This window comes from Battus philenor, unplaced genomic scaffold (assembly GCF_028537555.1).
Source record: "Battus philenor isolate CCGP_79_NKW_IND1 unplaced genomic scaffold, ilBatPhil1.0.hap1 SCAF_15, whole genome shotgun sequence".
NCBI lineage: Eukaryota > Metazoa > Arthropoda > Insecta > Lepidoptera > Papilionidae > Battus > Battus philenor.
The window spans coordinates 8,548,941-8,563,239 of record NW_027181677.1 but is presented as its reverse complement, the minus strand read 5'-3'; the positions used below and the strand labels follow the sequence as shown (position 1 = coordinate 8,563,239).

Genomic DNA, 14,299 nt, shown 5'->3' with positions numbered 1-14,299 from the left:
GGAAAAGTTCTTCACTGAAAATGATATGGATTGTTTCAAATATATTTCAAGTAATCAGGGCTTTTACAATTTACTATAGTCTATAAGACTATCATAAAACAAAATCTCGTGACTTGAATGACAATCAGCCTTTAGCTGGATGAATGAAGTCCGAAACCTATGTTTCAAACCACGCTTGGGCGAATTGAAAATAATGACCCGGTGCCGAGTCTAGCTAAAAGCCCATTATTGGATATGTAATAAGGTATTGTTAAGATGGTCAATAACCACCTTCTTCAACCTATCACAAAGGAGTTTTCGTTGTTACCATTAATAGAAACATTTCACTAATACCAAGTGATGGTTTAGAAAAATTTACACTTGTTTTCAAATGTCAACATGTTTAATTATTTGATATTGAACGACAAGTAAGTAGTATATGTATTATTGTGTAAATATGTCAAAATATTTCCGGAGCCCTGACACATAACGATGATGGAAATACATCGAAAGCCTTTTAGCCAATGCAAGTCGGACAGATTCCAATGTTGTCCAAGCATTGGTGGTGGGTTGGTAGGCAAAAACATTTGCCCGCGTAAAATATAAATTTAAATGGTATCAATTCGTAAATGTGTTATAACAGTGACAAACGTGAGATATTGTAAATAAGGAATGTAAATATTTTCCGCGAGGACACTAACCTTGGGATGGTACTCATCAATATCAGTCTCGTAAGGTTTGGCGGTATCAGCATCCTCGTCGCAATTTTGGTGAGGCGCCACGGAGATCTTGCAGCCGAAAAACAACTTGTCTTGTGAAACTTCCAACGCCTTATCAACGTCGGACGGTTTCTTAAAACGAACAACCGCATATCGATCGGCATTTTGACCGACGACCTAAAAGTAAGGAATAGCATTTTTATAATATACGTTAATTATATTGATAATTAAGCATTTTATGATCAAAGAAATTAAAAAGTCTCAATTTCCGACGCATGTCATAAATTTTAAATATCAATAAATGATTGAGAAATAGACAAAGATACCCGATACGTATTTCGTTCATTTAATTGCTAGGCTATGGTTTCGCATATAATTAGATTAATGTAATTTTTTTTCAAATAAGTACAGTGTTACAGAACAAACAGTCTACTTAAAATACAGCAGTAGTTTATCACTGCAATATGACAAGAAAGACATACATCATATGCCCGCCCATAATTATGAAAGTGGTTTAAGTCAAAATTTTAAAAAATATGACTATCAGTTATTTTCATTTATTATTTGAAACTAAATTTATTCAAAGTAATTTTTACAAAATTGTCAAAACTGAACCATTAGTAAGTGGTTGTAATTTCAACATTGCATGGAATTCATTTAGTGTTATATTATGTTATATAGTGTATTATATTATAAAAATATATTATATTAGTGGTCTATATTATATGTATATATTAGTGGTCTAAGTCAAAAATTTAAAGAAGTTATATAAATAACTTGAAAACGGCCTTCAATGACGCTATTCTGAACCACATAATAAAATAAATGACAATCATGATTTATCTTACCCTATAATTCAGTTTCGCGCTTTGGAATTAATAAAATTAGTGGTGGCAAATTCTTTATATATTTTAACAGTATGTCAACATATAGCAGGTCAGGTAGCTTAATAATAACGTACTTGCCGTAAAAAGGTGTACAGGAAGTAGCATCATGCATTTTAGCGCATATGCAGGACATAACTACTTAAAAACACGTAATAGCTTACAGTGATGCTTATTCAGGCCAAAATCCGGACACTAAAATAGCATTAACATGGATGAAATGTGCTCAAATGTCATCAAATAATAATATTGAAACGGTAGACCACAAATTTTTGGTATCACATCATCCGTTTCTGCCGAATGACCGATATTTTGGGTAGATAGAAATGAAAATAAAAAAAACAAGTTGTTACTTATACAACTATTGTTACGAAAGTGCAGAAGAGGACATACATTTTCGACAAAACTAATGTCGCAGCCGGATTTTATTCCAATGAAATCACTAGAACAATCAATAACAAAAAAAGAGAAAAAATACCGCGGGCGAATCTGTCCCTTGGCTACAAGTTCGTTTATTCTTGAAAAATGAACCTTATAAAATGTTCCATTAAACAAACTTATAAGATCTTCCTAAATTTCACGTTTTGGATCTTTCACCTAAAAAAAGAAGACCAAAAATATACATAAACATTAAATTACTTCAATTATACACCACCATTAGGGTATTGTAAGAGAAACATAGATATTATGAGTTTACCATCGTACAGGATGTACTTCACTTATTTCAGGAACATTTAAAAAATATTAAATACTCTAAATAATGATAAAAATGAATTATTCTTTTCAAATAAAACTCAAAGTTCTTTATTGCTTTAAGTCATTTGTAGGACATTCAGTTATTTTTGAAAATGGTCTAAGTCAATTCGAGCTTTAAAAACAGTATATATATATATATATATATGTATGTGTATATATATATATATATATATATATATATATATATATATATATATATAATTCACAAAAAAATTCATATTCATAATAAGTTTCATTTAATTAATACCTATAAATTTATGAATTAAAATATCGCATAATTTTTTGTTTGTTTGTTCAAAACGCAATTCATTAAACATCTCAAATCATGAAATGTATGACTTAGACAACTTTCATAATTATGGGCACATATACACTTCTTAATAAGGCTTTTGTTTGTCCTGAAAATTAACTGAGTGTTATTGTATAGACTTACTACATGATCAGCCATATATTGTTGTGTCCGGCACAAACAGAAAAGCCTGACATTTGCCTTTTTCTTTATCTTGACACTACAAACATTTTGAAAATTACAAAAAGTTATGAGTGCCTTGGCACAAGTATTGTTTGAAAACGAAACACGTCTTTAATAATTAGTATTTGTTGGGAATACGACATGATATACATATACAGATTCAGCAACACTATGATGACGATGCTGCTATGGTAGAAGCATGTAAAAGAAATGCAGCTAATTACCTAACCTTCTTAAATAACATTCGCTTTAAAAAATATTAACCTTCACCCAAACCACCTTTCCGTGCTTTTTGTACTCGTGGTACAGTCCGTCCTTCAGTGAACTGTCGGTAGAGCGAGTGGGCAGGTTGCGTACGCAGATTGCGAGCGGCCGGCCATTCGCGGTGGCAGCCCACTGTAACACAATTCAAGGTTAAATTACACATGACCTGCGAGTTTTTCTTTAAAAAAAAACTGTATTATTAAATCATATATTTTAATTTGAAACATTAAAATAATTTGACAAAATAAGTAATTTTATTCTTATTCAAAATCTCTCACATTGCTCGTGCAACCGACGGCCGCTGGGACAACGGTTCTCAAATGGCGAATACTATCCGGCAGACAAGGCGCGGGTAACCCGCACTATGGTGCATCGAGGTTAATATCATCTCATAATTAATTTTTGTGGGATATGTCGTACGATATATATAATCTAAAGTATACAGAGGTAAAATTCTGTAGTTTTTTTTTAATTACAAGGTATTTCTCTATATTTTTTTTATTTATTAATAATGAGACCTCAAAGTTGCGGAATTTTTACACAGATTTTTTTTGAAAAAAATCTAGGACAAATTCAAACCATCGTTAACATATCTTGTACATAAAATATTTACAATATTATATTTTTATATGCATGAGAAACTATTTGATGTATTTATTAAATAAAACTTATAATAAAATACCAATAAAAATTAAAAAAAAAATGGAGAAATAAAATACACTGCAACCGAAAAAAATAAAAATTGTCGTTAAAGTTTTAGTAGTTAGCGCTGATTGCCGTTGATTAGAAATTATGATTTTAATATTTGCTAAACTATCTACTTTCAGAATCAGCAATAAAATCTTGCCCATATTTGCCTCATTTTCTGTAATTCACTTTCAAAGAGAGCGCGGCGGAAACTAAAAATTACTTAATTAATAAAGCTGCCTACAGTTTTATTTATATTTACATGCTTATTATTATGTAACAATGGTTTTCAAAATGTATAAATTTAGGTATAAGAGTATATAATATTTTATGTACATTTTATGTATATATGGGTATGTTGTACGTACTTATAGTACCTATCCAAGTCGTACTCATTATACAATAAAACCATGATAATATTTTTCCGGTTACATATACAGGAGAGACATACTTAACCACAATTGTAATAGTTAAAATATATTATCAATTTTTATCACTTTCACCACATTTACCGCATTTCTATTCATTTATATATCAGATCGGGAGGAAAATTGCACACGTTACAATAAATAATGCCGTGTGACGTTGTTTCAATATTAGTACCCTTTAAGTGTACACTAAATATACTTAGGTATATTGTGACAGTTTTCTTCGTGCAATTGAATTTAAAGTGAATTGTTATGTCTACACTAAAAATCAAAATTAAAGACCTGTGTATCGCTTTCATTGAACATGGAAAACATATTTCTACAGCAGTCTTATTTAAACGACCATTTTAACCTAACCGAAACGCAATTTACTTGTGCCACACCTAATATTCAAAAATCTTTGTTGCCCAAATTCAAATCCGTATATTTCTAGTAAAAGTTGGTCAAAGACAAGAAAAGTTAGAGAATTAGAGGATGAAGCAAAAGAATTGTTATTAGATAATACTTAGGAAAATGTTTATTAAAACGTATTTTTTTTATTAATATGAATTAGAAAAATATTTTGTAATTTTTATAAAGTAAGTTAATAATATATTCACCTATTTAATTATAATTTTCGTATTAAATCACTGTTGTTAGCAACTATTTTTCACATCTTACACGATCGGATATTTATGTCAGGTATTATTTTTTTTTGTTGATACGTACATATTTAGTGAATATATCTAGTTGATAATTTTAATTTTATAATTTATACATAATTATGATAAATTATTCTTGCTTGTAAAGTTTCGTCTATTCCTATATCATAAACATTTTTTTTACGTGACTATATTAATTATGTATAACGATACAAAATAAATTTCTTTAATAAATTTTAAATCTCTACTTATTTGTCTATTCCTATTTCATGTCAATATTCCTACTAAATAAAAAGTTATTGAATTTTGACATGATATTGACCTTATTGCACCATAGTGAGCCGCCTCTCACTAAGTGGACAACATAGTCAAGGGCGCGGATGCGGGCAGCGCGAGGCCAGGACCGGTCATCTCGACATTATGTCGTGGAAGTTGCAGTGGACGTGCATCGGCTGACATGATGATAATGAATCTTATTCAAAAGATGTGCGACACATTAAAGTTACATAGGATGATGATACCTGGTGGTGATGTGTGGGCGTGGTGCGTCGCGGCGCGTGGCGGTCGGGCGGCGGCGCGGCTGGCGTGGAAGCGCGCGACGTGTCGCTGGGCTCCGGCGAGCTGGTGTCGGAGCGCGAGGAGCCAGAACCAGAGCGCCGGCGCCGGCGGCCGCTTTCGGTGCCACCACCGGGTGTACTAGGCGTGCTCTCGCCGCCGCCAGCGCCCGCGGTGCTCCCGCCAGCGGGCCTATCTACTCCCGCATACCAACGGTGGTGAGGAGTTGTTCTAAAATTAATAAAAAAAAACAAACATTTTCAAACTTTAACATATAAAATACATTTAGCTGAAACTTCTCGTCAACTATATTTATAAAAGTACTTTTATTATATAAACCTGTATTGTTTGGCTAACCAAATAACTATCATATTTAGATTAGAATAAAGCGCTAAAAACTATGAAGTTATTTTTAAAATTCCAAATTTGTTATATCTCATTTAAAAATACCGTCAAATTATACGCAAAAAATTTAGTATTACATTTACAGATCCGAGATCAAAAATTCGCTTTACTGAAATGATGCAATATTCACGTGATTACAACCTGGAAATCCATTGTTATATGTCCAAGTATTAAATCGCAGAACTAAGAGACTATTAACAGCGACAAATCTATTCAAATGCTTTAAGGGATTAGCTGGAAAATTACATGTGATTTGGCGTATGACTGACTGTTAGAATGTTAGTATAGCCTCTCAGATCATTACTAGAAAGTTGTACTTTTGTATATATAACCCATCTATTTACATAAGACTATCTAGAACTTATTGCTTGTTTTGTTGGGAACGCCGGATGTCATACTACGCTTTGTCAATCCAGACGTTACGTTACTTATGATTTAAATCAATGGAGGTCGGATGGTTCTGTTCTGCACATCTGATAATAAGCTTGTTGCAATGTTTGTTGCAATAGTTCTACTAACAATGATATCTTAACTGACAGTATTCCTTTTTTATCATTTACAGCAAAAAAAAAACAACGAAGCTAATATTAAAAATAATATTTGGGATTTAATCTTGATCAATTGTGCTAATTTTTTCTCTCGTTAAAAGTTAAGACCACCTAATTTATCCGGATGAACAGCGTCCGGCTCTACTAAAATTAAAACAAAATTAGCTGCTCTGATAAATACTGAACAGTAAAATATATCTACATTGAATTTGGCTTCAGTGGTTTAAATGCTATTATAAATAAACTACAATAAAGCCATTCAATTAGACCACTTTTTAAAAATGACAACAGTGTAGATTTATTTATGTCTATATAAAAAACAGCAACAGTTTAGAAACAGCACTGAACTATCAAAAAATCACGTAGCTCATAATATACGAGCCCCAATGCAAAATAGTTAGTCTAGTATTAAAAATAAGATAATATGAAATAATGTGAAGTGTATTTGGGTAAAGTAATTAAGAAAGTTAACCACAATTTGAGCAAAATTCCAAAGTTTATTTTAACGTATCTCAAAATCTTTCAAAACCTTACATAACATAAATAAATAAAAAAAATATACTAAAACACGTGTCGCTTTCAATAACAGCTTCAATGCGAAAAGGCATGTTGCGAACATTCGACGGTCGTAATAGACTCCCACAAAGCCAAGAGTTTAGCCTTCAAGTCTCTTCGATCTTGATGGATTTTTGCCACGAACTTTCTTGATTTTCCACCATAGGCTCTCAATCGGCGATAAATCCGGGCTATAAGATAGCCATTCGATGATTGGAAAGCTCTTTGACAGTAGCCGTGTCTTTGTTGTCCGTGCAGTATGGCAGGAAGCACCGTCTCGTTGAAGAATAAAAGAATCTCGATGTTTGAGTGACGGAATGGAGGTCAGTCGGCTTTCTTCTAAAATAGTTTGATATCTTGTTGCATTGATGGAACAGTCCCCAAACTGCATCTTACCAACACCTTGTGCAGACATGCAGCCCCTTAACATAAGAGAGGCTGAAAATTTAACCTTTCGATTAATGTAATCAGTATGAAACGCTTCATGTTTATTTCGAAAACCTTTTTTTCTTTCGTCGCCGACTTCGATTTCAAATTTGGACTTATCGCTATATATGATACTACGCCACTGATCAGAAGTCCAATTTAAGTGATTACGAGCACACTTCAATCTCTTTTTCTTTTTTAAGGCAGTCAACAGTGGTTTCTCCTTAGCTGTGTAAAATCCGAAGCCTATTCTTTTCAACACTGTTGCAGGTATCAAGTAAGACATCAATCCCACAAACTATTCGCTTTCGTAGTTCTTTACCTGCTGGTTTGCTACGACCCATTTTATCTTGAAAACTGAAGAAATTAGCAGAATTTTTCAGAATTTATACTATTTAACTTGTCAAAATGACTTAGAATTACTTTTCCAAACTTAAACTTTTAAAAATAAATTTAAAAAAGGAAAAATGTATTTAACTCAATGCTAGACGAACTCTTTTACATCGATTAACAACTAGACGAACTATTTTGCTTACCATTTGCTCGACTTAAAAGCAGGATATCTTTACTTAAAAGGCTGAAATAGTATATTGCTTCAACATTAAAGAGTGCATAAGTAACCGAACATGAAATGAAAGAATAGTTTTTCTGTTTACATAACTGGACAAAAATATTGAAGTTAGAAAAAAACTTACTCTACGGTTTTCGTACTAGACGAACTAAATATTTTGCATCGGGGCTCGTATACTTCCCTTATGTGGTTTAGCAGAGCGTTGATTGAAGAAAAAAAAATCATACCATAATTAATAAATCCTTGAGTTAGTTAATTGTCAAAAATTAAGGGAACGCATAAAATTATTACAATGTTTCACTAAATTCCACAAACACACACATAACAAAATCTAGATATTACAATACAAATTTTAAAATATATGACAGTTTACGAAATCATTATAGCAACGAGATATAAGATGAAATTTATTTTAATAAAGCAAGCGCGATTATTAGTTGTCAACAAGTGAGGTATTCTCGAAAAATTGTTTTTTAGTCTAATGCAAAGATCACTCTAAACAAAATATACATTGCAAGGTTATTAATATATGTTCATTGTTTAGCCCATACTTTAATCAGTCTGGTATTCTCAAGGACTTAAAATATTTTAATAAAAAGTAAAGGTTTATATATGATATGCCAAACTTTCTTTAAAAATTGCGCCGAGTAATTAGTTAATCTCATAAATATTATGTTTAATTAATGTCTTTAAGTCAATTCTCGATTAAATGGAAAACCAAGTAACTCCGCTCTTAAAAAATAAGATGAGCCTTTAAAATGGGGAAATTAAACTATAGACCAAATTCGATCCTCTCAAATTCTGAGACAAACCGTGTTACTACTTGTTCAATCCTTATATTTCGTTTCGTTTCCATTAATCTAAGGCCTAATCAATAAACCCACACTAACCGTGCATTCATACATGGAGAGGCACAACACCAAAACTTGTAAATTATGTTAGTGATAATACTCATTGTTTATTATTGTGACTTTATGATTCATATTTCCTCAATACGTCACCTTTGGTCAAATTCTGAGATACTGATTGAGATTCTGTGTCTGAAGCAAGAGACGTTTCTATCCGGTATTTCCTAAGGCCCCAGTTTGGGCCACTTTTATTTATATTTATAAACGATTTAAGCTCGGTTATTACAGTTTTAAATTTGGTCAATAACTTAAAAATACTGCCTTGGGGAAAACTATTATAAAATATCACTTGCACCCCAAAACTCATTGGTTAAAATGTCTTATCTTTTTAACAGTACAATTTTAAATAATATTTAAGGATTTCAGGGATCCATAAAACATCTGACCCGCAAAATGTGAAAAACGTAGTTCATGGAAAATAAATACGAATACATTTAATTCTAGTGGTTATAAGAGGCTGTTGAGTGTTGATAATTTTGCTTCACTGCAGATCACCAGGTCAGAAAACATGTCCGTGACTCACTGCCACTGCACAGCCATTTCAGAGAAGATTGGTTCGATTAGACCTGACGAATCCAATTATGAAGTAGAGTGATAAAGCTTAACATTTTCAAATTCGTTTAGCAGAAGACTCAATTGGTGCAATATGACGCAGCATCATTATTGAACCACCAAAAACAGTGTTAAACAAAATTTATCATCCGACGCTCAACTCGACGCCAAATTAAAATTATTTTGTCTATAATTTTATTCAATATCTGGTAACTGCCACAAATTACAACGAATATTAGATCAATATCAGGAACAGGTGGGTATTTTGGCTCTAAATAGGGATAAATCGTATAGAATGGGATCTTAAACACCATAACCATGTAATTTTCGAATGCATATCATACGTATAAGCAACAAATAACAATAATGTAATTAATAAATATTATAATTACGTTATTGTAATTAATAACACATTGTTATAGAATTAGTTAATAATATTAATTTTATAACACATTAGGTATGTTTGTGAATTTTTGCGACACATACCTTTCAACATTGGAGGGGGGCGTGGCATATGGCGCTGCTGTTGAGGAGTTGTTACGTTGGTACCGGCCGTACGTTGCTGGAGTATTGCCGCGGCGGCAGTATTCAGAAGCGCTGTCATTTGTACCTCGCCAAGTAGCCGGCGCCGCCGCCGAAGCTGCCATCGCGCACGCATTGCCGACGCTCTCCTCCCCCCTATAATTAAAGACACAAAATCAAAGCTATGTACTTGCCTTACGTAACAATTAAATATAATAATAACGCAGGCAATATGAAGTTTTGCCAGTTTTAGTCTTTGCAGCAGATACAGGAAGTATGATGTTGTTTATTAATGAGAAACACTTTTAAACATCATATAAATAGTCTTATGAACATAACATAATATCGGTATAGACCAGCATAATACTTTAAAAACTTGAAACTAAATGTGGCAATAAGACAAAATAGTCGATTTTTAGTTGTGGTAAGCCCTTTTTTTCGTAAAGACGGGTGTTTTTACGTGCCGATTCAACCGTCAAAAATAGTACGCAGGCGCAATTGTTAACTAGTCTACGAAATATCAGATGTATAAAACGAAAAGGACCAACCCAACTTTTGTCTTAAGCACGATTTCATTGTACACATACGATTACGTGTCGCGCAAAACTATATATAACCACACTGTAGACATTCCATATCCGTGCGGAGGAATGTACACCGAGTTATATGAGTTTTGAACAGCTTAAAAGCCCATAAGTCTAATAAAAACAATTTAATGTCAGAGCAAACAGTCATCCCTTCTTACGGCACAATGCGGCAAATCACAAGATTTTGAGGCTTTTTGCTCGGCCGCCTATGTTAATTCAGTTGCGCAGATATTTTTAATTTGCACGCAGGAACGCACTCTCGGCCACGCGACATATACTTAGTGGCAGGAGGTTAAATTTTTTTTTTCTTTCTCAAAACGCATCCCATCATAAAGAGTCTTGATTCTTGCTTAGAGCCTAATAAGCATGATCCTCTTCGCTTCATCGCGGTGATAACGGCAACGTATATTAAGGAAACAAGGCCGAGATAAGGCTTCCCTTCCGGGAGAATTTAACAGGCGCCTATTTTTCGACGTTGAAAAATCTACGTAAATTTAATGTGTACCTATTTTACTGCAGGGCTAACGAACAGAATAACGCCTTAAGTTACTTCTGGTCATCTCACGGTCTCATCAACGCCTTTTGCCGAAAAGAGCTAAAATTACCAACCCTTCACAATGAAATACGTGTGTAATAAGTACGGCTAATCACCGTAGAATCCGCCTCGTTAAGGCGTATTTCATAGGTTCATAGGTGTTTAGCATGTTGTAATGATAACCAAACGCGCTCAGATCTTCCACATTAGAAGAGATGTTTCGATGTTCCTTTTGTTAACCTTTTGGTAATTTCATGCAACGACATTAGAACTTCACGGAAGATAACACTGGTGCTCCTTCTCCTTTCATTCTTTCGCCTGCCTGATAATTTTTCGACGCTCCTCTGTCTAACCAGTATATTAATCACTTTTGTTAAGTCCCGTGTGCTCGCCATGCGAACTGCGCCTTATACTTATACTTATAGACCAACGTAACGATACAACCACATGGTTAACGTTGACTACTTTATTCTTTTAAATTGAATTACAAAACAGTAACAACGCTTTATTCATTCATCTAACACTAGATGTCGAACATGAACAGCAATCAGTACAGATCATCAATCCACCCTTGCATTTCTCAGACTTTCTTTCTACAATTCCATTCGACAGCCGTTGAATGTCGCGAGCCGTTGTTCTAAGAGTATTCGCTATCAACACATAGACGCGAAAAGTTTTACATCTAAATTTTGCTTGTATAGTCTAGACGCAAAAATAGTAATCCGGATAACACTGATATTTAGATAGACCATCGAAGACAATAATAAGTTGGTGAAAGTTCAACTCGACCCACATAGGAATCCCATGTTTCTCAGATCACAAATATACGGGTTCACAAGATTTAATGCAAAAGAATTAAACACACGCTAAAATTCTGGCGTTGGAACTCATTAGCCAAGCTGCGAATAGTTGCAGGAGATGGACTTTAATCGCCATAAGTCTACCGCGACTTTATTGCAGCCTGACAGTTTTAACAACTTTCAGTTTCGCCAACATATTTGTTTTCATTAAACTGGCAAAATAATAATTTATTAAAGAAAACTCGTATACAAGCGTATGCTTTTCCTACAACTTAATGGCCTTTTTAAAAATGTGCCGCAAAATGCACGTCCGTCTGCATGCGTCAACATAGAAAGAAAAAAAATGTCGTAATCAAAAATATTAAGTAATAAACATAGACCATAGCCATCTACCTTAATTGTACTTTAGGAACATCGTTTCTAACTTCATAAAGCTATAATTGTCGTACCATGGACACGCGAATAGCAGCCGGTGTCTGATGCAAACGCGAAATTTGGATGTTAACTGCAAGAAGTAAACGGCAGACACAAAATATCTACACCGCCGCGCAACACTCTCACAGTTACTAACGATAACAGTTTAGTTATTAAGTTAGCGATATTACTCCATCGTTTTAACATTTTATAGCGACAATGTTAAATAATGAATATATACCAATTTCTCACGAAAGCGAATTAACCACTGAAAATATTACCAAATAAGGAAATGACAACAGTATAAGTATTTTTAACCTACCAGATTATAAAAGACATACTTCACAAAGTGTCAAAAAAGGAATTATTGTTCGTTTATAAAAGCATAACAAACAAATTAAATTATCTCTATAACGGCCCTCGAACCAGAAAACTTACATGACAAACAGTATGCGGTGATATAAATACATAGAGTTAACCTCCACGACCTTCATCTTAACACGTTTTCTGTCGGTAGCAAAAATGACAAAAATTACAAAAAATCTTTTTGACGGAAATAAAAGCGTTAGGTCAAAATATGAATTTTGATATGAGAAATGTTTTGATCAGCAACTGGGTTCCGTAGATATTTAAAAAAAAACCTCGTGAGGTCACATGTGACCAACGCGGCGGTGTGATACCTAAAAGTGAATATTCGGTACGGAGGCGCCGGATAGGTCACGCCCCCGGTCACCCGCATACTTCAGTCAGTCTCAAATGGAAGGATAAGCGCGACGTATTGGTGCTTTCGACGAAACACTCAAATGGTAAACGAAAGGTTTTAAAAAAAGGTAAAACTATTACAAAACCAAAAATCATTTTTGCCTATAACGAAGCAAAAAGTTTAGTGGATATGAGTGATCAAATGACTTCATATTCATCACCACTAAGAAAAACTGTTAAATGGTATAAAAAGCTGGTATTGACCTTATTTTGAACACGGCGCTTGTAAATGCGTGGATAATGTATAAGGAGAACAAAAATACTAATCAAAGTATAGTGCAATTCAGGCGTCAGTTAGTGGAGTACCTTGTGGATTCGGAAGCCGATCAAGAGAATTTGGAACAGCAGGAGAGACCTAAAAGGCTGAAACATGAATTGCTCAAAAAAGAAGGTCCTGTTGCTAAATTAAGACTTTTCTGTGTCGGTTGCTATAAAGAAAATGTGAATACATATGGATCAAAAGTAGCTCGAAACGAAACTAAAAAAGTCGTTACATACTGTAAAAATTGTCCCGGTGAAACATATTATATTGCCTGCTATGCTTCAATAAATCTCACCGTTATTTTTAGAAGTTTATTAACCATTTAGTAGCTAATTCGCTGCTTTTTGTAATTGGTAATAACTTATTATGAATAAACACAATTAGAAATGCCTTTTTTATTTCTTTTTTTGCAATTTCATCCATATTTTCATCAAATTTACTATCACCCAGAAACCATACTGAAGGATAGGTCTACAGCACCGCTCCGATCACCTCCTATAGCGCAACGTTCGGTAAAACTAGCCTACGGCTCACAAATTACTGTCAAATTTAGGCCTGCCTTGAGGTCACTGATGGCCTACGCGCCGTCTCGATTCAGTACAGGTGAGGTCACCGATGACCTACGAGGGAGAGAACGTATTAAACTTGCACCTCTACTAGCCTTTTTTGAGAAAATTTTACCATTTATGATTTTAGAGAAATTGTAAAAAGTGCATGACAAAAGATGTTTAAATGTGTAATTATTTTATCTCAGAACTGTGTAGGTTATTTTCAAAAGAATAAAGCTTTCAAGGATACTTAATAATTTGTGTATGGCCAAAAAGTGAATGAATATTTCTTAAATGTGGACGTGTTTAAAAAGTATTGCAAAGTGAAACGAGTCGAACTGCTGTAGGATAGCCAATAATAATATAGATTTTATAAGCTTATGATGGATTGGTAAACTGTAAAAAATTGACGGAGGTTGTGCGTAAACTCATGTAAAATTAATAGTAAATATAAACAAAACTATGTAAATGAGAAATTCAAATATCTAGAATGCATAATTAAAGTATTTGTAAATGCTT

At 33.6% G+C, this 14,299-nt stretch overlaps 1 protein-coding gene across 3 annotated transcripts in view; it reads right to left on the bottom strand.

The window, feature by feature from the left end:
* The window catches only part of LOC137918642 (protein split ends-like), a 77,535-nt gene that overhangs the window by 23,490 nt on the left and 39,746 nt on the right, over window positions 1-14,299 (bottom strand). For all 3 annotated transcript variants that reach the window (XM_068761483.1, XM_068761484.1, XM_068761485.1), the window contains exons 3-6: window positions 9,837-10,028; window positions 5,352-5,616; window positions 3,075-3,206; window positions 681-875 (exon numbers count right to left, since the gene is read on the bottom strand). In XM_068761483.1, coding sequence (XP_068617584.1) covers window positions 681-875; window positions 3,075-3,206; window positions 5,352-5,616; window positions 9,837-10,028 — 784 coding nt within the window. The remainder of the gene's footprint in view (window positions 1-680; window positions 876-3,074; window positions 3,207-5,351; window positions 5,617-9,836; window positions 10,029-14,299) is intronic.